The 27,478-nt window shown below is 59.8% G+C and overlaps 4 protein-coding genes across 12 annotated transcripts in view; 2 read left to right on the forward strand and 2 right to left on the reverse strand.

Annotated features, from left to right (window-relative positions):
* ANK1 (ankyrin 1) overlaps window positions 1-7,212 on the forward strand; it is a 41,581-nt gene extending 34,369 nt beyond the window's left edge. For 6 of the 9 annotated variants that reach the window (XM_054224885.1, XM_054224887.1, XM_054224888.1 and 3 more), the window contains 5 exons: window positions 638-896; window positions 2,214-2,297; window positions 2,588-2,755; window positions 3,066-3,187; window positions 4,953-7,212. In XM_054224885.1, the coding sequence (XP_054080860.1) occupies window positions 638-896; window positions 2,214-2,297; window positions 2,588-2,755; window positions 3,066-3,164 (610 nt within the window). In that variant the 3' untranslated portion in view covers window positions 3,165-3,187; window positions 4,953-7,212. The other 3 variants (XM_054224893.1, XM_054224889.1, XM_054224892.1) reach the window with 3 other exon arrangements.
* A 671-nt stretch (window positions 7,213-7,883) lies between these two features.
* On the forward strand, window positions 7,884-10,513 carry NKX6-3 (NK6 homeobox 3). Its single transcript, XM_054224910.1, has 3 exons — window positions 7,884-8,496; window positions 9,507-9,676; window positions 9,753-10,513. Exons 1-3 carry the CDS (start codon window positions 8,115-8,117, stop codon window positions 9,981-9,983), a joined length of 783 nt encoding a protein of 260 aa, XP_054080885.1. The 5' UTR covers window positions 7,884-8,114; the 3' UTR covers window positions 9,984-10,513.
* Window positions 10,514-15,267: 4,754 nt separating this feature from the next.
* GPAT4 (glycerol-3-phosphate acyltransferase 4) lies at window positions 15,268-25,112 on the reverse strand. The gene is made up of 13 exons (XM_054224899.1): window positions 25,032-25,112; window positions 22,479-23,375; window positions 19,643-19,712; window positions 19,016-19,313; window positions 18,794-18,868; window positions 18,267-18,356; window positions 18,055-18,148; window positions 17,460-17,575; window positions 17,177-17,232; window positions 16,791-16,876; window positions 16,425-16,553; window positions 16,264-16,343; window positions 15,268-15,652 (listed from the first exon to the last, which is right to left on the reverse strand). The coding sequence occupies exons 2-13, from the start codon at window positions 22,641-22,643 to the stop codon at window positions 15,544-15,546; spliced, it is 1,368 nt and encodes a 455-aa protein (XP_054080874.1). The 5' UTR covers window positions 22,644-23,375; window positions 25,032-25,112; the 3' UTR covers window positions 15,268-15,543.
* Window positions 25,113-25,244: 132 nt separating this feature from the next.
* On the reverse strand, window positions 25,245-26,634 carry LOC128919575 (protein phosphatase 1 regulatory subunit 3C-B-like). Its single transcript, XM_054224909.1, has one exon. It carries the CDS (start codon window positions 26,632-26,634, stop codon window positions 25,768-25,770), a length of 867 nt encoding a protein of 288 aa, XP_054080884.1. The 3' UTR covers window positions 25,245-25,767.
* Between the last annotated feature and the right edge of the window lie 844 nt (window positions 26,635-27,478).

Raw genomic sequence — 27,478 nt, forward strand, 5'->3', positions numbered from 1 at the left:
GGGTGCCAAGATGGCCGTGGGAGGGGAGCAGAACTGCTTCGCCAGCTATTGCCCTGTGCTGGGCCAGCTGCAATAATCTCCCAGCTTTGCTTGCTTCTCTGCTGGTCTCCAGCTCTGGAGCCTGGGCATCCCCGGCAGACAGAGCAGTGGCTTTGGGCTGAGTGCCTTGCACCTCTCTGGAGATGCTGTGGGAGGCTCTGTGCAGGGCACCTGGGAGGGACCCCCGGCAGCCGGCCAGGCCCTGCATGTAGGTTGTGCCGACCAGAGCCGTCTCAGCCTGGGCTGCATCCTCCTGTGTTCCCAGTGGCACCAGTCCCATGAGGTCCCTCGCAGAGCCTGGCGATGCTCCGTAGCATTGCCTTAGACCTTTGCAGCCAGGCTGCGAGGCTGTGGGATGGGCAGGGAGCGTGGCAGGGGAGGAGGCCTGTGCCCTTTGTGCATCTGCATTTTGTGCTGCTTGTGCCGGGTGCCCGGCAGCGCCGTGAGCTGGGGAGCCCAGCGCCTGGCAGGGTGCAGGCTGCGCCGGTGTGCCTGCCGGAGGTAGGCTGCTGCTCATGGTGCAGCACTCCACGGCAAAGCTGACTGCCTCTCTCTCTCTGTCTCTCTCTCCCTGTCCCTGTCCCTCTCCGGTGCCCAGGCTGAGGGACTGGAATGCAGAAGGCTCCTTTATCTCCTGCCTACAGGACCTGACAGCGGGCTCCTGGCAGGAGGGGGTCACCCGAAGGCTGCTCCCGATGCACACCACGGCCTCTGGGGCACAGGGCCAGGAGCAAGAGCTGGTCCTGGCACCAGCTGTGGAGCTGATGCGGGTCAGCTCCGCAGAGGACAGCGACTGGCAGCCCCAGCACCCCACAGGCGGCTGGCAGGAGGAGGCAGACAGCCGCTTCTTTGGCCAGGTGAGGATAAGAGCAGGGGGACCCGGCCCCACAGGAGGTAGGGACCCTATGGACAGCCTGTTCCTGAGCCTACCGCAGGGCCAGCCGGGCAGACCAGGTGCTAGCTGAGGCACAAGTCTCCTGGCACACTTCCTGCCCTCTGCCCCTGGGAGTGCCTCTCAGCCCAGAATAGCCTGCTGCGCTTGATACCTGAGCTCTTGCTCTCCATTTATAACCCAGACAGCCTCTCTGACTGCTTCCTTATTGAGTATCTGCCCTGGCCACTGGCCCAACAGCCTGCTGGAGCCACAAATAGAGCTGGTCTGGGGGCCAGGCTGGGTGGTGGGCACCCAGCCACGGCCACATGGAGCTGGCAGGTACAAGGTGAGGGTAAGCACCTTTCCCTGGACAGGGCATGCACAGCCATGCCGGCAGCGCGGCCATGCTTGGAGGTGGTCGCGCAGCTCTGCAGTGCGTGTTTCCTGAGTCGCGTGCAGTTCCAATGACACCCCAAACCCCTGGCTCCTGCCCGGGGCTTCATTTGTCCTGTGACAGAGGACTGCACGCTGCCCTCCCCACCACAGCCAAGAGGACAGTTTGTTGGTGAGCTGTCGGAGAAGGGGGACAGGGCTGTCCATTTACTGCCTGGCTGGGGACAGGTGGTGCTGTCTCGGCCCTGGCCCCATGACTTTGACAGAGGCTGTGAGCCCAAAGGACGCTCCACCTGCCCGCTCCCTTCTCGCCGCCCACAGCCAGCTGAGCTGCGGCGGCTAGGGTTACAGTGTCCTCCCGCAGAGCCGGGGCACCGTGCCGGCAGCCTGCAGACCCGCAGGGCTGCTCCTGCCCCAGGGGCTTTGCCCGTCCCAGACGGAGAGCATGGCCGGGCTCTGAGCAGCAGGCTGAGACCCGCAGGGCAGACGTGCAGCTGTGCGCGCTGAGGCGGGATGTGGGCTTTCCTGGCCCAGCTGCTGATCGCCCTGGTGCTGCTGGCCTTCTTCCTGGTCAGCTGCCAGAACGTCATGCACATCGTCAGGGGCTCTGTCCGCTTCCTGCTCAAACACGCCCACCGTGAGCTGGACAAGGAGCTCGGGGAGAGCCAGGGGCTGGCGGACGACGAGGAGGCTCTCTCCACCAGGGTCGTCCGCCGGCGTGTCCTTGTGAAGGTAATGAGCAGGGAGCTGAGAAACCAGCCTGGGGCAGATGCAGAGGAGAGCAGTAAAGGGATGGGGCAGGGCGGGAGACAGAGGCTGTGGAGTGCGTGACAGGCGTACTGTTCTGCCTGCAGAGGGGCTCCCCTCACCCCCCTGAAATGCCCTGCTGTCCCTCCTGTCACTGCAGGGGAACGAAGTCCTTCATCTCCCTGGAGAGCAGGTCACTGAGGAGCAGTTCACAGATGATCAAGGCAATATCATCACCAAGAAGGTGAGTGATCAAGGGCATGGTGTGGGCAAGGGCATGCTGCAGCCTTTTTCCTCTCCCCTCTGCCCGGCTGCCGGGCTCCTCCCCGCAGCCCAGGGGCCCATGCAGGGCACCCGTGTCCCGCCGTCTTCGGTTACGGTCACGGCACTTCGGCCAGACCCTGCGCATGGGACAGAGGCTGCACACCACGTGTGGTCCAGGGCCAGACTGGGCGAGGAGGGAGGCACAGTGCCTGGGGCAAGCTGTGATGCCCGGGGCTAGCTGTGATGCCCATTTGTGCGGCTTCTCTGCAGGTCATCCGGAAGGTGGTGCGTCAGCTGGGCCCTGGTGACACGGATGACAGGCAGGAGCAGGAGGAGCTGATTCTGGAGGGCTCTCTGCAGGAGCCCCAAGACCTGGAGGCTGAGGACGATCACTTCATGAAATACTCCATCCTGCACCGGGACGGTCTGGGGGCCAAGGTAAGGTGTGGCTTATAGCCCTGCCTTGTAGGCGCCCTGCCTTGTAGGCACCCTGCCCAGGGCCAGCGCCACCTTTGCAGGACTCACAGGCTCTGGGGCTCCGCCACCCTCTATCCCTTCTTCTGCCCTGCTCTCCTTTCCTCTCCTGTTTCCCCTCAAAGGCTTCTGGGGCAGCTCTTGCCCACTGCACCAGTCTTCTTGCTCGGTGTGTTCTGCCAACTGACTCTGCTTTTCCCTCTCCTGTCCTCTTCTGTATGTCTGTCCGTTCGCCTGGGTGATGTCCTGCTTCCTGCCCCTGCGGCTTCCTCAGGAGGAGGTGCGAGTGCGTGTCCCGAAACCGGAGGTCTGCGGGGGCAGAATGGGGGCTCAGATAGTGAAACGAGCCAGCCTGAAAAGGGGGAAGCAGTGACCCCTCAAATGGCCTCTTTTGAGGTAACCCCACCTTTGCTCTCCCTTCTATCCCAGCTCCCCGTGCTGCTGCCTGCACCGAGCTGTTGGTTGTGCACATCCTCCTGGGGAAAGTATGGCAGGGCTGTTGCCAGCTCTTGGCCTGCAGAGAGGGGTTGCTGTGCTGCAGCAAAACGCTGAGGGTGGGCAGCGGCATGACCATGCTGCTAACCCATTCCCTGTCCCAGGGCCCGGGCGCAATGGGCACGGGGTGCCCTGCTCTGCAGCGATGCTCGGCTAGCTGCTGGCGCTGGGTCAGCCTCTGCGCTGAGGGGGCTGCTGCTGCAGTCACAGCACCCTGGGGGCCTCAGGGCAGTGGTCCCCAGTGACAAGGCCACGGGGTTGTTATTCCTGGGTACGCTGGGCTACAGCAGAGGGATGAGCTTTGTCCAAAACCGCTCCAGGGAGTGGACGGCATTTGTGTGGGGTCTGAGCAGAGCTGTCCCCTTCATCCACGAGCAGTAACTGTGCAGCCTTGTGGCAGATGAGACCAGCCCTTGGAGCCTGGTGCCCCTGTCCCCCCTTCCCCCGGGGTGCAGCCAGGAGCCAGCTGAGAGGTGTCACAGTTCTGCAGGGCCACGGCCGGCTGCCTCCGCTCTGCAGCATTTCTGCTGGGAGACGCAAGTGGAGCCGCTGCCAGCCATGCATCGTGGCACGAGAGGGCGGCAGTGAGGTCTGCTGCAGCTCCTGCGGCCAGGAAAGGGGGTGCAGGCCATGGCAGGGTGCTGCTGGGGGACATCAGGGCAGCAGGGATGCCGGAGTGGTGGGGTGCAGGAACATGATGCTTGTAGGGGTTGAGGGCAGGGAACCTGTCTTGAACCGGGACATTTCTCCCATTGAGGCCCGGTGTGAGCACTGTATCATCCCTTGGGCGTTGTGCATGTCCTGCTCCCCTGCCTTCCCTGTTGGGTGGGACTAGACCAGGCTCAAGGCAGGGTGCTTGGCACAGCGCACTTGGACCCAGCTGCATCACTGCTCTCTGCACGCTCGCTGCTGGGCTGGCAGCGCAGCACTTGGGGGAAGGTGCTGCACGCGTGTTGCCAGCTGCCAGGCGCTGCTGGGCCAGGGAGGAGCTGACAAGCTGTACGTGCATGGCTGTGTCTGTCCCCTGTCTCCCTCCTCTCTCCACTGTGTTAGTCGGTTCTGTGGGTGCATGACAGTCAAGAGGCTCGTGCTTGTGGACACACATTCACACAGACGGTGTCCTCGCACGCACTGCCTGCCCCACTCCCCAGACAGTCCCTGGGTCTCCCTCTTTCTGGGGCAGTGCTCCTGCTGCTTTGCTCTCGCTGTTTGCCATGGTGTGCTGAAGTGCCCCAGGGTGTGCATTAGGAATGTGTGGGGTCCTACCCGCTGCTGTGAGAGTGAGGTGCAGTCGGTCACCCTAGTTGAGGCTGGAGGCTCAAGGCTGGCCGCCTCTATCCCAGAGCCTACAGCAGCCCTCCCAGCTCCTTCCCAGTGCCACATTGCCTTTGGTGCAGCTCAGCTCCTGCTTTTTGCTGCTCTCTGCAGCTGGGACAGCACCACCAATGCCATCTATGCCATTGCTGCTGGTTCCAGGCAGGGCAGTTACTGGTGCTCTGTCAGTGTCTCTCTGACACCCCCCAAAACTTGTCTTGTGGTATCTGGGCAGGATGGGTGCATGTGGGTCAAGCACCGGGTGTAGAAGGGGCTGGGACTGCACATACCCTTTCTCCTGGCCACTATGAGTGTCTGGTAACCCCATCTCTGTCTCTCTGCGTGTCTCCAGGATCTCACCTCAACACCAAACCACTGAACTCCACACACGTTCTGACACATACCTGAGAAGAGAGGAGAGGAAAGCAGAGAGTGGAGGGGAGCAGGGCTGGCTGTACATGTTTCTATAGGCTAATGGCATGATTTCTGTATGAGACATACTTACCGTCCTATCCGCATGACTGACTGACTGCAAGACGCATGAGCTACAGTACTTAAAACCGACGGAGGGGCCTCCGTCCCTGCCCCGCTGCTGCCAGGAGCCCAGCGACAGCAGCACGCGCCAGGGGCATCCTCTCAGCAACTCTGGGAGGCAAGAGCTGGACTGGCGGAAAACGAGAAGGAAGGAGACTCCACCCTCGTGCATTTGCGTGTTTAAATGCATCCCCCCACCCGTGCTCCAGCTGCAAGAGGAAAGGTGGGGCAGCACAGCACTGCTCACTGTGGAAGGAGAGGGGCTCGATGCCCCATTGCCCGTGCTGCCTCTGCTGGACTCGCCTCTCATCCCTCTCAGTGAGTGTTGGGTTGTGGGGAGGGCAGCGGTTGCCAGGGGTGTGTGAGATGGGAGTTTCAGGGAGCACAACTGCCCTGGGCAGAGGGGCTGGTGCAGGGCGGCCCTTCCTCTCCCCAGCACGTGCAACGTCTCCTGCCCGGGCAGGGCTCTGGGCTGAGCACTGAGCTCGTTGCTTGTGTTGAAAGTGTAAACTGTACAGCAATCAGCCTTGTGTATATGAACCAATAAATACTATGCAAACCCCTAGGGACACTCTAGCAGTATGTACAAAGCACTAACAGCTCTGCTCCCAAATACCTCTTCAGGCTGCAGGATGGGCAAAACCTTTGGAGTAGGTGAGCAGCTCCGGTGAATGGAGCTGGGAGGCTATAGGAGTAAAAGGGCAGCAGACAGTGCCCTGTGCCCCTCTGGCTGAGCCTGGTCCCTTCCTGGCCTGAAGAGGGGGGCCCACAGGTGCAGTCCCACCAGCCTGTCCATGGTGCAAGCCCCAGTTTGGGTTAGATCCCGCTGGGGTGAAGCTGTTGGCCTGTGCTGAGGTGCTTGGGGCCCAGGGACGGTGGGTAGTGAGACAGAGCAGGGGATGCTTGTGCCATGCAGGCGGTTGTGCCTAGGTCTACTCAGCACAATATCTGCTCAGGAGATGAGCCAGCAGCCCTGCACTACGCACCCCACGTAAGGGCTTTGCAGGGTCCCCTGCCTCCCTCCGAGGGCACAAATGAGCGTAGCCCCTTGGCCCGTGGATGCTGACCCTCCCAGGACCAACCTCAGAGATGTGGGGGGCTGCTCCCCCGGTGGCTGTGCTGTGGGCAGGTGAAGGCCCCGCTGCAGCAGCCTGGCCCAAGCAGTCACCCTGGGAGCCAGGGCAGCCCTGGGGCCAGCTGCTGCCCGAGCAGGCGGCCAGTGGTGGGCAGAGCTGCCCAGGAAACGCCGAGGTGTGCAGTGGGTTGAATCTGCTGCAATACTTGACCCCAGGAGGGCCAGATGCAGGCAGTGGCAGGAGGTCCCATGTCCCCAACTCCGTCCTTTACCTAAACAAGGTGGGGGCCTGGTCTTTGTAGCACAGTGGTGTGGGGACCCCCTGCTCTTTCCCATGGAGGTGGCCATGGACTTGTTTCGCAGGGCCCGAGTTTGCTCTCTGTGGCCATGTGCAGAACGAGCCCACCTCCAGCTTCAGGCTGGTGGCCCTGGCAGGGCAGCCCTGTCTCGCAGAGGGTGCGCGTCTGCCGGGAAAGCCCCTGGCTCCCCTGCAGTCAGGAAAAAGCCTGGCTGCAGCGAAGCAACTGACCCAGCTTAGCCTTGGAGAGCAAAGCGACCCCTTCCCACCCCAAAGTTGAGCCATATAGGCACAGACTCTCCATCCATCACCCTCGCTGTGTACAATAACCTCCCTAGACCCACTGCGACAGCTGACTCCGTAGCATCACCGTAGAGTTGTATGTGGGTCCTGTGCTTTGGCCTTGTATACGCCTTAGGGAATGTGCTGTGCTGCAACCGTGCCGGGCACCTGCAGTGACATTGCTTTGCGCTCGGATTGCTCGTAGGGCTGGTAGGGGGAGGCTGCACCCGACATTGAGCCTAGAGAATGCTGCAGTCTGCACACTAGAAGCTTTTTAGAAATTTTAAAAATTACTTTTATTTCCTTTTTTTAATTGTTATGGAAAGAAGCCTTTTGGATCTCCCTGTCTTAGCCCCCGATGTATAGATCATTTCCCTGTACACCAGCTATCAGACTATGAATTAATAAAGAAACCAACACAGACCCTGTCTCGGCTCTGCTTTTCTGAGCGCGTGGGGAAGGCTGAGGCTCGGGGCGGGGGGCCAGTGGGGTCCCCTCTGCCCGTGCCCCGTTGCCAGGAGGGCGGGGGGGACTGCCAGCTGTAGGAGGGCGCGCACCCCCGCTGATCCCACCGGGCTCTCCCCGGGCGGGTGGGGAAGCAGCCACCGGAGCCCCGGGGGGCGTCCGCGGGGGGGGTGTGTCTCCCAGCCGCACCGGCGCTGCCGTGCCTCGGCCCGGCTCATCCCGGCCCCGCGTCCCACCGCATCCCATCCCACCGCATCCCATCCCATCCCATCCCATCCCATCCCATCCCATCCCATCCCATCCCATCCCATCCCATCCCATCCCATCCCATCCCGGCCCGGCCCGGCCGCGCTGCGCAGGTCCCCGTCGCCCGCGCCCCGTTCCGTTCCGGCCCGGCCCCGCCCCGCCCGGCGCTGTCCAGCGCGCGCCGCGTCCCCCCGCCGCCGCCTTTCAAAGCGCAATTTGTCTGGGCTGGGCCAATCCCGCGCTGGCCCCGCGGCGCAGCCAATGGCGGCCGAGGCGGCGCGGAACCGGCCAATGGGAGCCGCCACCTGCCGCCGCCGAGCCAATGGGGGCGCCGTATTCTAATAGCCCTGGGCTTTATCAGAGAAATGTTGGCTCGTCCCAAGCCCAAGTTGGGTCCGCAGCTGGAGCCACCTCGGCGGGGTCAGACGGGGCCTGGCCCTGCTCGTGGCCACCTGCCCGCCCAGGACTGGCCCTCTGACAGGGCCCTAGGGCCACCCGGGTGCTCGCCAGCCAGGGTGGGTGCCAGGGCCCAGTAGCCCCCGGGCCAGTGGGGATGGGCCAGCCATCACACCCCGGGGGACCCGGGCTCTGAGGGCTGCCTTGACACCAGAGCCATGGACGCCAACCTGCCGGGAACCTTCCTGCTCAATGGCCCCTCACTGGGCCCCTTCCCCGAGGCCAAGGCACCCGTCTGCCAGTACTCGGTGCAGAGCTCCTTCTACAAGCTGGGCCCCCCCGGGCTTGGTGCCCAGCTGGCCGCCGGCACCCCCCATGGCATCTCCGACATCCTCAGCCGGCCCGCGGCAACGCCGAACAGCAGCCTTCTCCCCGGCTACCCCCACGCAGGCGGATTTAATGGACTGAGTTCCCCGGGCGTCTATTACGGGCCCCAGGTGGGGGCCCTCCCCAAGGCCAGCGGCGAGTACCTGCCACGGGGCCGGAGCTGCTGGGCAGAGGCAGCCCCAGACTGGCGGGGCGGCCGGCAGTGCGGTGGCCGTAAGTACAGCGGGGCCGGGGCGGGAGGGCGGTTGGTGGGCGCCGCAGACGGCGGGCACCCCACAGAGCCCCGACCCACCGGCACCAGGGCAGGGACATGGGTCAGCTGCCCAGGACACATCTTCTCAGCTGGTCGCCCTGCAGGTGGCCCCAGGAGGGTGGGAATGGACCTGGGGTCAGGGCTCCTGGACCTCAACCTGCCGCAGAGGTTTTGACTCAAGAGCAGGGGCAGCTCCAGTGGCAGAGATTAACTCTGCTTAGCGCCCAGACAAGCCACAGCTGGCAAGGACAGGCAGAGCCTGCCGCGCGGAGATCCCCCGTCCCTCCGGCAGCCGCACTGGGGTCGGTGCCTGGCCCAGCTCGGGCAGAGACAGGCAGGATGGCTGGCCCTGGGCTGGCAGTGCTGCCTGCCTGGTGGAGAGCTTGCAGGGGGATGGCAGAGCATGTTGCTGCCGTGGCAGAGGGTGGGCAGGGTGGGTGCACCCACCATCCTGTGGGGAGTCCTGGGAGGCTCCGGGCACAGCTGCTCAGAGCCTGCAGCCGCAGTCCCCTTTCCCCCTCTTCAGGTGATGCTCTCAGAGCAGACGGGTCAGGCAGCGCCACTGCCTGCTCCCGGCGTGGCTATGAGCCCTCCAGCACTGCCTGCCTTCCCGTCATGCATCCTGCAAGGTGTGGGGCATGGGGGCACGGTGTTGCCGGTGCTGCATGGGTCTGGGGTCGTGCACTGCTGCTGGCAACGCTTCCCTCTCTCAGCACAAGAAATTAGCGCTGTCCCCGAGCAGGAGGTGCACAGCTCTGTCTCTGTGGGGCCGGCACAGGGGGCAGCTCAGCCCTCCTGGGATGAGGCTGAAGCCTTGAAGCCAGACTACGGTTTTAATCTGGAGGGGAGCCAGCGTGGAGGGACTCTGTGGGTGCTGAGGGCTGGTGCCATGTTCGGGAGTGGGGGAGCTGCCCAGAGCCATGCACTGCGGCGAGCCCGGGGGCTCACCCGCCTCCCTCCTCTCCCGCAGCCCCGGCTCACCTGACCGACAGCATCCACAAGAAGAAGCACACGCGCCCAACCTTCACGGGGCACCAGATCTTCGCGCTGGAGAAGACTTTTGAGCAGACCAAGTACCTGGCAGGTCCGGAGAGAGCACGGCTGGCCTATTCCCTCGGTATGACTGAGTCCCAGGTGAAGGTGAGTGTGGGTCCTTGCGTGGCACGGGGCGTGTGGCGTGGTGGCTGCTAACCGAGCCGGTCCCGTGGGGCGGCAGGTCTGGTTCCAGAACCGACGGACCAAATGGAGGAAGAAGAGTGCCCTGGAGCCCTCCTCGTCCTCACAGCGGGCGGGGGGCTCTGGCGGAGAGCGGGCAGCCTCTGAGACCGAGGACGACGAGTACAACAAGCCCCTGGACCCCGACTCAGATGACGAGAAGATCCGGCTGCTGTTGAGGAAGCACCGTGCGGCCTTCTCGGTGCTGGGCTTGGGCACGCACAGCGGCTGAGCGTGGCACAGCCCGCCCCTCTGGGCCATGGGGCACCCAGCCTGGCCACCTGCTTCCTGCTGGGGGGGTGACCCCCCACAGACGCCCGGCTGTGGGGATGGGGCGGCTGCCGCCCCCCCTCCTGGTGGCTCCTGCCCAGGGATCGTGGCTCGCAGGGCTGGGAGCAGCACGTGTGGGCAGTGTCAGGCGCGGCCGAGCTGTCGGCACTGATGAAATAAAGGTCCCAGCCATGTCCCAGCGCTTGCTTCGCGGGCGTGTGGTCCAGGGTGCCCTCATGAGGCCGGGCCGGAGAAGGGGCTGGGATGGCGCGCATGGGGCAGGGTCTGCGTGCAGGCAGGGGAAGGGGCCGCGGCTGTGGTGCTGTGCGTGGGGCAGGAAGAGCCCACAGGAGCGGGGCAGCCCTGGGGACGTTTCCCAGGGTTTTCCCCATTTTGGGCGTGCACCGGCAGCAAGAGGTGCTGGTTCAAAAGTCACTCGTTGGGGCCTCTTGTTGGAACCTATTAGCAGCAAATAAATATCATTTATCTTAACGGTGTGAGTGAGAGCCCATTCACCTGTCGGGGTTGCAGGATTGATGTGGCATCAATAGCCCCTGTGTGTTTGCTGCCAACCTGGTGGGCCTCCCCCCCGCCGTGCTGCACCCCGGTGCAGCGGGGGCTGCGTACACGTGTGTGTGCACGTGGGTCTGCACGTCCCCTGCAACGGCTCCCCCCAGCTCAGGCCTGGCACGCCAAGGGTGGGTGCCACAAGGGGCTGTCTGTCCCCAGCCGCTCAGGACACCAAAGGGGCTCCTGGTGGCACTGGCACAGTGTTGGGGGCCTGGTGAGCGCGGCAGTTGTTCAGCCGAGAGCCAACTAAGCGCCAGCCAGGTGTGAGCAAACAGACCAGCCATGTCCTGGGAGGAAATCGATAGGAGATAAGGTGCTGCCGGCCCATCATATACTGATTAGCAGCGTGGCACAGGCATGGAGGAGCTGCTGGGGCTGCAACCCAAGCTGCCCTCCCGTGTGGCCGCAGGGACAGCATCCAGGGACAGGCCGGTGGCCAAGTCCACCCCTGGAGGTGGCCAAAGCCCCCAAAGCACTGGGGCTTTGCAGCAACCCGGAGCACCAGCCTTGTGATGGGGAGCCGGGGTGCGGGGCTGCAGATCGTCACCGTGCCACCTGTCCGCCTGGGGCCTTTGGCCTCAAGTCCCCTCCAATCTGTCACTTTCCACCACGTGCTGGGCTGGGGGGACTTTGCAAGGAGCCCTGATCGCTCGGCAGCACTTTCCCAGGGCTTAGGGAAGACTGATCTCCCCCACAGGTCCCTGTCCAGCCCCCTAACGAGCGTGGGGTGCTCAACGCTCCCCCCACCAGCCACGCAGCCCCTCCGCTCCCTTGGTGGGACGACTGCCGCAGGTGCTGGAGCTGAGGGACCCTTCGCCAGGTCCCAGCGCAGGGCTGGGGCGGAGGCTGCGTCCCCCGTGTCCCCTGTGCCCGCCGCAGCGCTGGGACAGCCACGTCACCGTCCGTGGGCAGAGCCAGCACTCGGCAGGAGCCAGCTCCGCACGGCAGGAGAAGTGCGGGGCTGCTGTCGGGATATTTTTTTGACATTTTCTAAGCTGCCCAGCGTGGCTGACAATTTTTAATGTACTAACTGCCTGGTCCAGTGAGCTGATTAATTGGTGCTGTGGAGATCAATACAAAACAGAAAATTAAAACAATTTTAAAGTGATTAAGTAGTTTAACACCTGTCTGATGCCACGTCAGGGCTGGGAGACAAATAAAGCAGGTGGCAAAGGGCCTGCAGCAGCCGGGCAGAGTGACAAATCGCAGCCGCAGCCCGGCTGCCCCGAGCACCCCCGCGGCCGGACGGGTGCCCTGAGCTGTGGCCGGGGCCCTCCTCTGCCCACCGTGGCTCCTGCTGCCCACGCAGATGGCACCGGCCACTGAGCCAGCCTGGGGGCTCGACCCTCGCCTGGCACATGGCGAGCGACAGCTCTGCCCTTCCCAAACCCGCCTTGTGCCCCGCGGCAGGGGCTGGGCAGCCCAGGGGCATTCGGTCAGGGCTGCGCCGAGCGCGGGGCCGGCTGCTCCGGGGGCGTGTGGGTGCGAGCGCGGGCAGGGTGGCCTGGCAGGCAGATGGATAGCGGCTCCGCTTCAATTCTGCATCCCTTTTCTCCCAGACAAACCCCGTCGGATTTTCATAAATCAAAGCGCCACACTGTTTAATAAAAATTTATTGACTTACAAGTGATTATTTATCAAAAGGCCATTAATAGCGGCTCCGGGAATGATGTGCTACTGGGTGGTGCGTGGAGACTAATAGCAAATCAATGCCAGCATCCGGGCAGAATGCATATGAGGGCCCCCGGCCCCAGCGGGCTGCACGGCTGCGGCAGCCAGCGCCAGCAGCCCCTACCCCGTGGGCCGCCCAGCGCTCCCCCCGGTTATTTATCGCTTACAAATGAAATGATCGATACTTTTAATCTAGAGCTAAATTTATTAACTTTCCCATCGGAGAGAGACATATTGACTGGGGGGCATGGGAGGGGGAGCCGAGGAAAGATGGATGTGTGCCTCCTAACCTGTCCAGCCAGCTCCCTGCCGGCTGCGGAGCATCCTGGGATGGGGGTCCCGCAGAGTTGGGGCGGGGGGAGGCGGCCTCCTACGCATCACCATGGCATCCATGGCAAGGGCCGGCTGGGGGGGGGCAAACTGTAGGGAGAAAACTTGCGGGTGCAGGGGGTGCTGCCGCCAGCACTGGAGCACGCGCGAGCCTGCCCAGGGAGAGCATGAAGGCAACGCTCTGGTCCAGCACCGGCCAGACCACGGCACGGTGAGGGGGGGGTCTTAGCCCAAATGGCCCCCCGGGCACGAGAAGAGCTTTGCGAGCATCGGGGCCAGAGCAGCAGCACTCAGTCAGGCCAAACGGGGGCTGGCTCAGGCCGTCAGCCCAGCGGGGGCTGCCCAGGTGCTCAGCAGTAGCTTTTTGGGCAAGTGTGTGGCTCAAGCAGGTACTGGAGCAAATACAGCTTGTAAAAATGTTATGATTAAATGGTAAAAGCCAGTACTGCACGGTAACACACACCTGCTCGGTAACTGAAGCTTGACCATGCTGCAGGTTAACTCCCATGAGGCATACGCTATACCCAGCATCCCTTATACAACTTAAAGGTGATGGTCAAAACCTCTGCATAAATGTAGCAACTGCTGACGAAATAACGGTTGCACTTTCCTTTTTTTTTTTTTTTTGAAGTAGCAAAACAACGGCCCCATCGGTTAACAGACACATATGGAAGATTGGTGAACTGGTGTTAAGAGCTGTGCCTAAGCAGTTGGGTAAAACACGTAACCCAAAATGCTGGTGAATAGACCCTTAATGCCACAACAAACTCCTCATGAAGGAGGGATCTGTGCCGGGGTACCTGATACCTGTTAGTAACGAGCAGTTGTCTTCTGTCAGTAAGCGTAAGCAACGCACTTCAACCCTGTAGGTGTTGTTACTATCTCCTGCTTCAGCTGCTTTTGTTTTGTTATCTTAGGTGGAAAGGAAAAAGTACCAGGCTTTGCGTCTTGTTCTTTTTTTTAATCCCCCTAGATTCCTCATCATAGCTGAAGTTGGGCAGAGACAAGGAATACAAAATTGGGGTAACTGTGGAAAGCCTGCAGCCAGTAAGGGTGTCTCCATCACCAAACGAGAGCAGCCTGGTGGGGCCAGGGGTAACAGACCACCGACAGCGCCGGTTGTGCAGGTCATGTGTCTGTGTGGCTGGACGCGTAAAGGAGCACATTTCAAGCACTACAAGAAACAAAGGTAAATCAATTCAGTATAGGAATTGATATTATATTATATTATATTAATTATATTATATTAATTATATTATATTATATTATATTATATTATATTATATTATTATATTGAAGAATATATCCCATAACTGTATGTTAACAGATCATACACTATTAAACGTAGCTTCACATCCCTGTGAGTGAGGAAGACCGTCCCCTCTGAGGTATTGTCCTGGGAAGTTTAGTTTATTTGTGCATAAACTGGTGGTCCTGGGGTAGGTGGAAAATAGCACACCGTGAAGACAAGTTGTGCTCATGCTGCTTCGCACAGTCTGTGAGCAGGTAAAGACCCGACGGACCCAAAAGAAGGGGTTTAAAGCAAGGAGGCTGCATGGAACCGACTAATTTACGTGAGTGGGCGCATTATGTCTCTTGGGAAAGGTCAGGGCAGTGTGCTAACTTGGTAACTGAAGTTTCTGGACTCTCTCCCTGTTGCTTTATTTCTTGATATAATGGTGTTTAACCCAAATAAAAACAAGCAGGAACTAAACTACCTTGAATCCATGCTGGTAGCTAGTGCAGGGAAATTCAATTTAAGGACGCTTAACACCGAGTAGCTGTCCTGAAGTGGGGGTAGCAGATGCCCTCCCGCAACAAACACCTTTGTGCCTTGGGGAACAAAGGAGGCATTTAAGTATTGGCTTCTCCAGCGCTCCAGCAAACGCAGAGGCTTCTGCAGGCAGCAGTGAAACAGCATTTGCTTATAAGAGCAGGCAGAGGATCCAATGAAAGTGCTAACGTTTGTAGGAACATAAGGAAAATTGGAAAATACAGGGGATGAATGCTCAAATGCAGATTGTTTTACTGAATAACACACTTGCAGAGATGAAGGGGAACGCAGTACCACCTCCAGCACAAGATTTCCGTTTCCTTGCAACGAGCCGAGATGATGTATGTGCATGTTGGTCCGTAACAAGATCAGGTCCCACCGTTGCCCTCAGGAGACATTTGAAAGGGGATGTCCTGCCCAGCCACGGAGTCTCAGGACTCTCCTACCCACCCTGGGCTCCCACCACAGCACATACAATTCCTCAAGAGCCCCATGTGCCACACCAGTGACAACTGCCCGTCACCTGCAGTTCCAGGGGACAGAGGGAGGCTTCCAAGGAGGATGATCCTCACCACTTCAGGAACCCCAGCAGAGGCTGTTACTCAGGTGCTGGAGAAGCAATGGCCTGGGTCAGGCTGTGACAGAAGGGTGGTGAAAGGAAAAGGAAAGGTTTCTCCTGGAAGTAAAGCTGGAGATGGTCTGAGAGACCACATACCGCTCCCAAGAGGTTTATGCTGCAGACGTGAGAGGCACAGGCTCATCAAGACTCCCTTGGTTGTCAAGGCAGCTAATTTCAGCGCAGCTCACCAGTCTCTGTGCCGTGGGAGACTTGTGACTGACACACATGCACATCAACACCCCAGTCCTCCCCCTGGGCCTGTAAACACCATATGGAAGCATATGACACCATAAGTGTTTCATTTAATATTGCCCCTGCAAGGGGCTTCACTGTAACAGTAACGAGAAGGCATCTTTGCCAAGAGCTGCTCAGGGCCTAAAGACTCTAGGCAGTAACAGTGCCTCCGGGAAAGAACAGCCAGAGGATGAAGGAGCAAGTCCAAGCAGCTCTGGGGTAGCCAAAGTCCAAAGATTCAGAGCCACTTCAGACAAGCCCTGGCTTGTGCTGGAGGCAGAAGGGCTCTGGTCAGGCCCAGGAACAGTGCTGGCAGCAGCGGGCTCAGGAGCGGCTCCGGTCTTCATGGTTGCCTACAATCATTTTGCTGTAGAGTTTCTGTTGCTCCTCCTTGAATGTGTCTTTCACCTTCTCCCTCTTCAGTCCTCCATCCCTGGGGAAAGAGTCACATCATCAGAGGAGCTGAAGGCGTGCACTGTCTCAGACTTCAGCTGGGGCTCCTCAGAGCAGGTCAGAGCTCCAGCAACAGCTGGACACCTACAGATATACCGTGTGTCGCCAGGGCACACTGCAGTGCAACTGTCCCCAAGGGCAGTTACTTTCACACCTTGCTCTGCCAGGAGCCGCACCCATGGCCCCGCACTGTGCTCAACACGGCAGCTCTACCAGAAGTGTGAGCTGCTCTGATACCACTACAGTAGACAGTCCCTCTGCCTCCCAGGCTCTGAAGATCTTAGTGCCTGAAAAAGGAAGTTCCCAAGCTCAACTCACTGTGTTGAGCAGCATCAAGTCAGAACCAGGGCATCCCAGTGCAAGCTGGAATCACAGAATGAAGCCCTGGTGCCCAACACACACAACAGAACGAAAGACTTTGGTCCCTGCTACAGAAGAGCAGGTTTGGAGGTCACAGCCAATATGTACCTCCATTTCTCCATAGGTCTACTCTGCCCAATGCGGGACACAAACTTAGCTCTACAAGCACGTACCAGGACCCAGGAAAAAGGAACCCTGGCACCAGGAAGAGAAAAGCCTGCCTGGACTCACCAGAGCAGATCCACAAGGCCTCCCTGCCTGGCAATGGCTGACTTCACTCGATTGGCAAACTGGACAGCATCCTCTTCAGGCTGTGGCAAAATAATACTGTTCAGCAGGAGCAAAGGGCCAAAGAGGAAGCAGATCAGACAGGCCAGGTTCACCTTACTTACCTGCCTGGTCATTGGGGGCAAGTACCAGACACTGCAGACAATGGCCCAGCTGGTCATCATCCTAAGGAGGTAGGTTACCATGCCGTACTTGCTGCTGTTCCAAAAGGCATCTCCAAACTGCGGGTCATACTACGGAGGCAGAAGAGCTCACAGAAGTCAGGCAGCGGCTGCACCCTCCCTGAGGCTCCAAGTTCCACCCCAAGCCCAGCTACAGGCCAGCCCTCCCACAGGACTACACGGAGTGACCTCAGCGTCCCCGTGCCCTCGGACCAGGCTGTTGACCCAGCAGGGCCAAGACTGGGCTGCCAAGACTGAGCTCTCACGCAGAGAACTACTTGCGCTGTAAGAATGTTTGCCTTCTCATACCTTGATGGCCACAGGGTAGACCGTGGCTCCAATTTCAAAGCTCCCCTTTTTGAACATCATCACAGATGTGTTGTTGATGCAGGTTCCTGTAAGAGACAAGCACAATCTTCTCAACTTCCCTTTGCAAGTCAGTTCAGAAGTCTAAGGGTTAGGGACCGGCACCCAGCACCTGCCCCCCAACACGCACTCCACAGCCTGCTCTCTGTGTGCACAGGATGTGTCACGTCATAGATCTGACTTCCACATTCTGGGTTCAGTCAGCTCTAAAATGCAATATCGCCTTTGCCTCAGTGAAGGCTCTCACGGCCCTCGGCTGCTAAGAAGAGAGGGAACAGAGAGCTGGTGCTCTCCACCAGCTGCTTGTGCGACCTCGCTCCACAGCTCACCTTCTGGGAAGATAAGAATAGGCAGTTTGCTCTTGTCCTGGACGTGCTCTGTGAGCCTAAACGGAAGAGTGTCACCAATTAGCACAGGGCACAGAAGCTGTCATTAGCAATCCACACAGCATACAGTCCTTATCCTGCAGTCACCAGGGACTATCAGGGTGCCGCAACAGTGGCACCGGCTCCCAACAGCCACGAGGCAAGCCAGCGTCCTCACCCAGGGGAAGTGGGCAGCCCCCCCTTTCCCAGCCTCCAGACCCCCCCCTGCAGCCAGCAACTGTCACACCTTCTGGCGACGAGGTGACGATCTTTGACCTCAGAGCGTTCAAACCAGACGTGGGGGCAAGCTTTCACCATGGCTCTCTGTATCACACCCATGAGCCCTCCGTGGATCTGACCCACCTGAACAGGGCAAGAAGACACAAGTTACAAGACCTGGCGACACACGAAGGCCGAAGCAGCTCCTCGCTCCACGGCCAAGTTGAGGTTCATCTTTCTACCCCTGCCCCGGAAAGGCTGAGAGGAAAAGTCCCAGGCTCTGACTGGAAGGACAGAGGTAGCAAGCCCCAAGTGCTTTCCACATTGCTGGAGGCCCAGCTGGAAAAGGGCTCTGCTCTTCCATGGACAGCAAAGCCCAGAGCTCTACTTGCCAAGCAGTGCCCAGAGAGCCCTGGTGCTCCGAGTCCCAGGGCAAGCTTGCTGGAAAGTCACACAGAACAGGGTCTGAGAGAGCCCTGCGACGTCACGTGGGGAACAGCAGTACTGCACGCTCAAAAGCCTCCTGCTGCCTGCTCCTTGTCCCATGCAATATGCCTGCTGCTCCCACCACACATGCGGCCGGGCCCTGGCAGGCAGCGCTGGGGCAGGGGTGCAGACCTTACCATTGCGTAGTAGCCATCACTGGCCAGGATAATCACATCGATGGGAGATGTGTGATTGGCCACGCAGATGCCTCCATTTCGGGGTCTGTTTTCTCTAAATGCAAAAGAAAGGCACCGATGAGGACGGAGGAAGGAAGCGCGAGGCCTGCAAGAGGCAGGGCATGGAGCAGCTGGTGGGACGGGACACTCTGAAGCAGGCAGTGCCTCCTTACCGGTCGTGGTAGGTGATGATGGCTGTGAGGGCACGCACACAGATCCGGTAGCACATCAGGTGGACATGCTTGCTCAGGAACTCCTTACACCTGCAGCCCAGGACAGAGACCATCACCCCCCAGCCCCACGATCCCCCCTGTAACGGCGCCGCCCAGCCCAGCTGCCCCAGGCCACGAGACCCAACCGAGACTTCACATCTCTCCCACAGAAACACATCTCATCCTGGGTTTTGCTATCATCTTATGACCGCTGATTCTTAAATCACGAGAACCAAACTTTGGCCTTTGCTATTTTCTGTTCTTCTTCCTTTCAGAACCCAGGGCTCCGCCTCAGGCTTAGTGCTCACATCTAGGGCCTTTGTCTGAAATTACAGGGTGTCTGTTCCTGAGAGGCTACAGATGCCAGGACCACCTGCCTTGCCTGCAGCAGGCAGAACAGACAGGCCTTGCAGGAAAACTTCAGGATTATCAGGTCTCAAACTGCACAGAAGGCTCCCCATCCCCTCTTCCCTCAAAGATGAACTCACCTTCCATTTGGCAAATATCCCACCACTGTAGTACCAGTCACCAACAAGCTGATGCCAGTGAACGCCAGAGCTATCCTGCAGAAAGAGGGAAGCCACACGCTAGCAAAACCAGGCCACGGGCCCTACTCATCAAGCAGCCTGTCTCTCCTGATCGTCTCGAACAGGGTCCGTGGGGCTTGGAGAGCAGTGGCACTTGCAGGCAGCTCCTGCAGCAGCACTCACCTGAGGGGCAAGAGGAAGCAGTAGCGGATGAGCACACCCAGACCCCAGAGTATAGTGAGGCGCAGGCTGATATACTGGAAGTTGTAGTTGGTCCTGCTGAGCAGATTCCAGGACTCCAGCTCTTCAGCGGAGAACCTCTTGGTCACTTCATCATCCATGATGGTCTCGATGCCTTTGCGGCAGAAATAGAAGATATCTGAGAGCTCAAACTCAGGGGTGTCCAGGGCTTTGCCGCTGCCGCTCCGGCGGATCTCCTTGATCTCCTCTTCCAGTGATGTTGGCTCCTTTGCAATGATACCTGCAACATACCACAGGCAGCTCTGAGCAACGTGTGACCTGCCCGCTCACAGACAGCTGAGAGCGGGGGCCTGCCCTTGTCCGCCCACCACAGAGCCCCCTTCCTTTCTCCAGTCCAGACAAGTATAAACCAGTCCTCCCAACTATCTAGGAATGAAGCACCCCCTGGATGCTTCCCTCCCTTTCCCCACGAAATGGACCATTGCTTCCTCCAATCTACCGACATGGAAAAGGCTTCCCAATATCACTCGCTCAGAGACACCACATTTACCCTGATCTCCCCAAAGGAATTTTGAACTTTACATATGCCCATGCAGGGCAGGATCTTACCATTGACATAGGGCTTGTATAATGGATGGTTCTTCTCCTTGGCACCACGCTCTATTCTCAGGGTCGCCCACTGCAAGAGACACACATGACGAGTAAGATTCACAAAGCCTGTAGCTCCACTTCGTACTATCCCTGTTTTACAGTCGACTTCCAGAGGCGGCCATGGTTAAGGGGGACAAATGGGGCTAAACCAGGAGGCTTCCGTACAGAACCGAAAGTGACAAAAACAGCTGAACCGAGGTGGAAGCAGAGACTGGCCCGGGAGGAACATTTTTACAGCAGAGATTTGTCTGCAATGGGACAAGAGGATGCAGGCGGAGGTGACAGCCATGACGTGCACACACACATGTGTGTGCCATTCTGCGCGGCAGAGTCCCAGCGAGTGCCAGAGGGAAGGACAGTGCTCAGTGGTGAGATGGCACAGCAAGATTTTCTGCAGCCTCCGTGTCCTGTAGGCTCTGTTGCACCTGGCCCGTGGTTGCCACTGCACAGCTGCTGGGTAGTCTGTCTGCAACACAGCGCTGGAAGCCGATCATGGCACTGGTGCCATTTTTCAACCCTCATTTCTTCTCAAAAAAATGCTCAAAGCAGAAACTGTGTTTTTGGGCTGCTGCTAAAACCATCAGGTTGATGATGGGATGGGACCCTTCCCTCCCTGATTCAGCTGCTTCTCAGCTCACCAGTCAGTCCAAAACAGCAGCAGCAAGCACCCTCAGACGCCTCTCTGGCAGCTGGCTGCCAAATCCCATGCCCAGGCTACCTGTTGTCCACAGAAATCTCTCTCAGCTGTCTCAAAGACACCAGCAAAAACTGCTGGCCATATTTCTGGACAGTCTTCCTGCCTGCCCTCTGAGTAACCCTCTCAGCCTCACACTCTTCTGCATTATACAGGCCCGGGAGAACAAGCTTCTTGTGTTCTTGTGTACAACGTGCTTATTACTCCAGGCTAGCTGCTCCATCAGGGAACTGTGAAGAAGGGGAAACCGCTGGGAACTCCCAGCATCCCACTCTCAGCCCATCCCAGCATCAGAACAAGAGGCAGCCATGTGAGAACGCTAATTGCATATGGAGTGCCTGGCTCATCTAGAAGCATCCTCTGCCAGCAGAAGGAACTGCAGGATTGCAGATGATTGTCTAGACATGCCATCCCAGGAGAAGTCAGAAGAGGAGCTCTGACCCCGCAGCAGCTGCGCAGCCCATGGAGAAGGTGTTCCTCGCAAGCCCAGCAGTCTCTATCCCGACTGCAGTAGCCGAAAGCCCAGACTCTCACCTGGGAAGCTCCAGGCAGGTCCCTCACCACCAACAGAGATGCGCAGCCACCACTCGGGGATGCAGCTCTGGCCGTGTCCCACGAGATGCCAGACTCGAATGCTGCCCCTCTGGGCGAGGTTCGGAACACTAGCCGCTAGAGCTGGGAAAATCTTTCGGGTAAATACCATTCCCTAAAAATAAAATTCTGAATAACCAAACCTAGCAACTGAATTTTCCACCAAATCTGTGAGCAGCTGTGCCAGAGTGCTCCTCTCTCCCACCACAAAGATTCTCTGATAAAAGCTGAAATAGACTTCAGAGTCTTTTCAGGAAAATAGTTTCAAAATTAAACACCAAAATAGGTGTGGAGATTAAATGTTCCTGAATCAAAGAAAGAAAAAAAAAAAAAAGAAAACAAGGTGAAAAGTTCCATTTCAGGTAAACCAAACTTGTTATTAATTTTTTCTCCCAGTTCAGTCACTTAATTTGAAGTCAAGTCTTCAGACATCTGTGTTAACGAAGCACCTCACAAAGCCCAGGGTCTTCCCATTCACACCTCAGGCTTTTGGGAGGACTTGGAATTTAATGAGCTGAACGTTGCAAGTTCCATGGCTGCCTTCCCAAGCCCAGCCAGTACAGAGATACTCCTGGGGAAGACCAGCCCTATTCAAACCGCAGTAGCTGTACCATGAATCTTTTCACAGCTTGAACTCCACGTTTAAGAGCCTAAAACCTCCCTATCAAGCACAGGGCACCCCTTTTCCTTTTGCTCAGGCTGCCAGGGTAGGGTGGTGTAGGCTTTATCTACTAGGAGTTTGGCAAAAATTCTGGTCTCACCAGGGACTTGCTTCAAGGAAAATATTGGCTGTGACGCAGCCCATAAAATTAGTCGGCCAAAGGCAGGCAAGGGAACAGCATGACCCCAAGTTGGAAAATTCCACTTGGCCTCCCTGTGCCAAAAGGGTCAGCAAGGGTTGCTTGTCGTCCTCGGAGGCTGCAGGTCCAGACACGGCTGCTGGACTCTGCAGATAAGCAGGCGGCACTCCAGGACAGAAGGGCGTTGAGAACTCTGGGTTCTGCCCACAGACCACTCGGGGCTCGCAGTACAAAAAGTCCTGCCTCACCTCCTGCTTTTGCTTCATCCAAACATGTGCTGGAGAGGAGGCGCCCGCCAACTGTAGCCTTGTCCCTCCCCATCACACCCTATGCCCCTTTTGGCTCCTTTCCTCGTCCAACTGTAACAGCGCTCTGCCTTGCCTGGGACATTAACCCGTCCAAGCACACACCTCCTCTCGGCGCATCTACGGACCCTACTGTGCTATCGTGTACCTACGGACCGCACTATCCTACCACTTTACTTGAAGACTTACTGCATTAATCACAGGGAAAAAGCAGCCCACGGAACAGAGGTCTAGTAAACTGCATTTGGCTGAGATGACCCAAACGGGTCATCTGGCACCAACACGTCACCAACAAACCAACCTCCCACCCCAGCCATCTGTAATGCTCTGCTGAGGGGCAAAAGCACAACCATGCTTGACAAGACCCTTGCAAACACACAGAAAATTCTCAAAACATGACTTACCTGAAAAATCTTTAATAATGTTTTCATGTAAACCTTGCGGATGCCAAAGGAGACTCCAAAAATTGCCGGCACAATGATGAAAACCAGAAGCAGAGTGAAGAGGACAGTTATGGAAATCCCCAAGAGGTTAACAACCAGGCTGTCAAAGGGGAGCAGGAGGAACATGGTGAAGGGCCCAGGCAAGGCTGGTGCCCTGCAGCCAGACAGAAAGGCTGCCCGCGGCAGTTAACCAATCCTCCTGTTATTCAGCAACAGTCTCGCACATGCACCGAGTCCGCAGCCTGCTCACAGACCCCATTCCAAAGTTCACATCCTTTTTGGGCTCTGTGAGAGAGGGAATGTAACAGGATCAGGGAGAGCCGTTGGGAAAACAAGCAAACAATCTGCCCGGAGCCCAGGTGAGTTCAGACAGCGCGGGCTGAAGAGCTCAAAGAAGACGGAACACGCACACAGGTTCCTCCATGGGCGTGCAGTGAGCACTGCAGTGACACATCTGCGTGAACGGGTATCCTCCCAAGGCGCTGCCGAGCAAGTCCTGCTGTGGGGCAGCTTGTGAAGAAGCTGGCAGCAGAACCCCCTCCTGACTGCTGAGAGCATGCAGAGTCTCTTCACAGGGACAAGGTGGAGTCCATCCCTGAGCCTGCATTGGAGGAGATCGAGGGAGTTGGCACTTGCAGGAGCCTACCGTATGTGGAGCTATTATTGTTGTTTCCGTGAGGACACAGGCACCAGCGCAGGTCCTTGCATGACGCCTGGAACAAGTTTAATTCTGGAGGCCCCTGGCATCCACTCAGGCTTAAGGGTCGTTACAGACACAAATGAAGCCTGTGTCCCTGGAAAACTCTTCGAACAGCGCGTTGGCTTCTTGGCAGACGAGGCACTCACATGCCACCAGCACTAGTGGAGGAAAGAGAAACAGAAGTCAGGCAAGTCACACCGCTTGGAGAGACGTCAACTTGGAGGGTGGCAGGAGGCCAGTGACAGTGGGCTCTGGAGCCTGGAAGGCAGTGCTTGGGCTGAGGTCACATCACTCAGAGCAGCTCCGGAGGCACAGCTCAGACTGGCACCCTCCAGCTGCTGCCGGGCACTGTCATGGACTTGGGAGTCACCCCGGCTGCCGCTTGTCCTGTATGTCCATACCGTCCGCACCTCAGGCTGAGCAGACTCGTCCAGAACTGCGCCCAGAGCACGGGATGCTGCAATCAGGTCCCAAGGACAGGAAAGGAGCCAATGGAGTGACAAAAAACCCTTCCTCATGACAAAGATTTTATTGCCTCTCTCATTTCAGAGGCATCCGAGTGCACTGAGCCAGCCAGGTATCCAGATTCCTGGGAAGGAATCACTTCCTCTCTCCTGTACACACACCTCACCTCAGCCTCCCAGGGCAGGAAGCTAGCCCAGGGGGAGAATTACTGTCGATGATTAGCTAAAGCGGAACTCGCTGGGGCACGGGGAGCAGCCAAAGGTCAGGCACCCCAGGGGAGGAGGCCCTCTGCAGCGTGGGCACACACAGGGCCATCTGAGGCTAGCGGGAAGATCCTGCCTGGGGGAGACTTTCCTCCAGATACCACCTTCCCCTGGCTACGGAGCGTCGACCCGAGGGTGGGATCTAACAGGAACCCGACAAGCACACAGGGGCAGAGGAGAGGCCAGGAAGATCCTCTTGCTGCCCTGCTTAGCGTGTGTCCCAGCCGCTGGCGTAGCACCGCTGCAGGCGTGAGCAGAGTACCGTCGGTGCCTCAAAGAACACACGCGGTGGCACAAACCACATCCTGGGAGAGGCAGCTCCACAGCCACACGCCGAACTGCCCATTACGCCGGACCCGTCACCCCTCAGGACCGGCACTCCTGCCGGGGAACTGGTCGGACCGGCCGCCCGGGCCTGCACCGCTGCCCTGTGAGGGGCTCGGTCACGGCATTCCTTGTCACCGCGCCACGGCCTGCCGCGCACCGGCCTGTGGCAGCGCAGGCCCTGCTCGAGGCCCGCAGCCTCCGGGGGTCACGCCGAGCCTGTCCGGCCCCGCCCCAGGGCAGGGACCGCAGAGCCCGGCGGTCGCATCCCGCACGGTGGCGGTGGATGCCCCGCCCCGCGCTGAGCGCGGCCGGGAGCAGCGTCGCGTTCCGCTTTATTCCCCGGGAGCCCGGCGTCGCACGGCCCGGGGCCGCAGCGAATCGGGGCAGGGCCGGGGCTCGGCCCGGCGACCTTCGGCCTCGGCGTGTGCGGGAGGGGCCGCCGCGCCGGGAGGGGCCCCGCAGGGCCGGAAGGCCCCGCGCTGGGCGGTGGCACCGGGGGGCCGGGCCCGTCCCGCCCGGCGCGGGGGGGGCGCTGCGGCGCGGTCCGCAGCACGGCGGGAAGGCCGCGCTCCCCGAGGCGGGCTCCGGTTAACGGTCCGCGGGGCGGGGCGGGCCCTGGCTCGGCGGCGCGGTCCCGGCAGGCGCAGCTGGGGGTGGTGACGGCGCGGGGCCGCGCGGGGGGGGGCGCCGACGAAGCGAGGAGGGAGGGTTTGGGGGGGGGGGGGGAGGGTCGCAGGACCGGTCCGGTCCCGCACTCACCTGCCGCCACCGCCGCCGGGCCCCGGCTCCGCCCCCGCCACGTGCCGTGCGCGCCGCCGCACCGCTCTACGTGCGCTGACGTCAGCGCGCCGCCCGCGGGGCCGCGCCCGCAGGAAAGCCCCCCCCACCGCCGGAAGGGGGCGCCCCCCGCCGCCGCGCGGATACCGGGAGCGTGCGCGGGCGCGCCGCAGGCAGAGGCGGGACTCCCGAAGCGCCGTCACTTTATTGTAAACTCCCCGGTACAGCACCCGCCACCGGAGCCGCCCCCGCCCCGGCACCCCCCGTGAGCGCTCCTCGGGGCCGCCGGCAGCGCGGCCTAAGCCGCCACTGCAGCCCGGGCTCCGCCAAAGCCCCAGGCCCATGGAGGGGGGGGGTGGGGCATGCCCCCACCCCTGCAGCTCCGAACAAGGCACTTGGGCAGCACCGGGAGGCCGCGGACCACAGGGCTGGCTCCCGCCCGGAGCGGCTGAGGGCCACAGACGTGTCCTTTGTCGCTGCCCTGCTCTCCAGGACCAGCAGGCCAGGGTCACACCATGCAGCAGCTCACACCTCTGCGGCATTGGCCAGCGCTGAAGAAGCTCCCGTGGGGACCGGCAGCTGCTCGTACAGCAGTCAGCCAGACCGACAGAGGAGCCAACAACACTGTGAGCGGCATCTGCAGCTGAACCCTCCCCCCACACCGCTGGGGCGCAGTCAGGGTGCGGAAGGGACCTGCAAGTCTCCACACGCTGCTCTCCTACCAATACGGGGCCTGGGTCTCTGAGCGGCGCCAGGTCTGCAGGTGAGAGAGGACCAGTGCGGCCGCCCGAGAGGTGCCAAGATGCTCCCAGGCCCTGTTGGCGCTCTTCATGGCGTGGGAGGGAGGGCGGATCATGCCCACATGGCAGATCTTGTAATTCTTCCCATGGTTGTTGTCCCAATAGGTCTTCTGGCCACACAGGAAGGAGATGCAGAACTCTGTGGCCCTGCGAGAGATGGACGGCTTGGGCAGGGCAAGCTCAAAGGAGAAGGTGTCTGTGTCAGCCAAGCTGTATGTGCTATGCATGTACTGGCAGGGGATGTCTCGGAAGCTCTTCCAGCCATCGAAGGTGATGCGGACCATCACTTTCTTCTCGTACTCAATGTTTCTGACCTTCACTGTCCCTGACAGGGCACGGTCCTGAATCACGCAGTTCTCCAGGCAGACAAGGTTGCTGTGTAGGCGGCTGCGGAAACTCACGTAGTCCGCAGAGGGCTGTGGGAAGTCCAGCACATACCTGCACACTTCTGGGCGTGAGTCCCGCGGCTTAGGTCGGAAGCAGGCGAGGTCAGACAGGGCGTGCTGCAAGTCACAGAGGTCCTCCTCGATCTTTGAGAAGAAGCGGACAGCTGTCAGCGACAGCCCCTTCATGTCAGCAAACACGACTCTCTTCTTCTTCTGGCCCTTGGAGCTCTTGGTGCTGTCTCGCCACTCGGGCTCGGGTTCTGCACTCAGCTTCTGGTTGAGACAGGACCGGAGGGGTTTGCACCCCCGGTTGCCCCGCAGCTCCTCATAGGAGTTCAGCAGCTTGCGGATGGGGGGTGAGTGGCTCAGGCAGAGCCGCACGGCCAGGTCCACGGGCATGGCTGGGGGGGCGACGGCCCGGGCGCTATACACCTGGGAAGAGCCTAGAGGCGAAGAGGGGGTCAGGCGGCGAGCCCCGGGCCCCGGCCCCTCAGCCCGCCCCCGTCCGCGCTCACTCGCCGCAGCTCATCGCCGCCCGCCCGCTCCCCTCCTCCGGCCGCGCTCTCAATGGAGCCGTGCGAGCGCTGCCGGCCAGGACACCCCGCGGCCGCGACGGCAGCCAATCGGCGCCGGAGACGCGCCCCGCAACGACCAATAGGGGCGCGGAACCACCCCACCCCGCCCCGCCCACCGGCCCCGCCCCGCCCGCCGGGGAGCCCCCGAGCGAGGGCGACAGCGGGGACCGGAACGGCGGAGCCCCGGGAGGCGGGCAGCGACCGAGCCAGCCCAGAGACCCGGTACCCGGTCCGGGCTGCGGCCTGCTCACCCCTGGGGCGAGGGGAAGGGAAGAGCCTGGCTGTGAGGCGGGCTAACCGGAGCAGCAGCACAGAAACTGCTCCTAATGCCAGAAAAATGCAAGTGCTTTTGGAAAATCAACGTTTACTGAGCTATCAACGCCCCGAGGGGGCTAAAGGAAGAAGAGGAACGTGTTCCTCTCACGTTGTCTTTAGTGTTGGAAGGTCTGAACTGTTATTACACATCCCTTTACAGATGCTTGTCTGAAGACAGCTATTTCCAGGGCATCCAAGCACAAACAAAATCCTAGACTCGTCCTCTATCAAAAGTGAATCTAACTCAAGTTTCTCACCCCGGTTCCTTGCCCTGAAAAAGAAATTCACTCACGCCTTAGCAGACAAGAGGCACCGCTGTGTCCCTGACATCTATATTCAAAATCACCTTCACT

The sequence above is a fragment of the Rissa tridactyla genome, chromosome 20, assembly GCF_028500815.1.
Source record: "Rissa tridactyla isolate bRisTri1 chromosome 20, bRisTri1.patW.cur.20221130, whole genome shotgun sequence".
Lineage (NCBI taxonomy): Eukaryota > Metazoa > Chordata > Aves > Charadriiformes > Laridae > Rissa > Rissa tridactyla.

Excerpts from the sequence above, each read along its gene's own strand:
- NKX6-3 (XM_054224910.1), top strand. The coding sequence starts at position 8,115 with ATGGACGCCAACCTGCCGGGAACCTTCCTGCTCAATGGCCCCTCACTG. Across the intron at positions 8,497-9,506 it reads CGGCCGGCAGTGCGGTGGCC|CCCCGGCTCACCTGACCGAC; the intron begins GTAAGTACAGCG and ends CCTCTCCCGCAG. Across the intron at positions 9,677-9,752 it reads TGACTGAGTCCCAGGTGAAG|GTCTGGTTCCAGAACCGACG; the intron begins GTGAGTGTGGGT and ends GTGGGGCGGCAG.
- GPAT4 (XM_054224899.1), bottom strand. The coding sequence starts at position 22,643 with ATGTTCCTCCTGCTCCCCTTTGACAGCCTGGTTGTTAACCTCTTGGGG. Across the intron at positions 19,314-19,642 it reads ATACAAGCCCTATGTCAATG|GTATCATTGCAAAGGAGCCA; the intron begins GTAAGATCCTGC and ends GGTATGTTGCAG. Across the intron at positions 16,877-17,176 it reads TATTCTTATCTTCCCAGAAG|GAACCTGCATCAACAACACA; the intron begins GTGAGCTGTGGA and ends TGTCTCTTACAG.
- LOC128919575 (XM_054224909.1), bottom strand. The coding sequence starts at position 26,634 with ATGCCCGTGGACCTGGCCGTGCGGCTCTGCCTGAGCCACTCACCCCCC.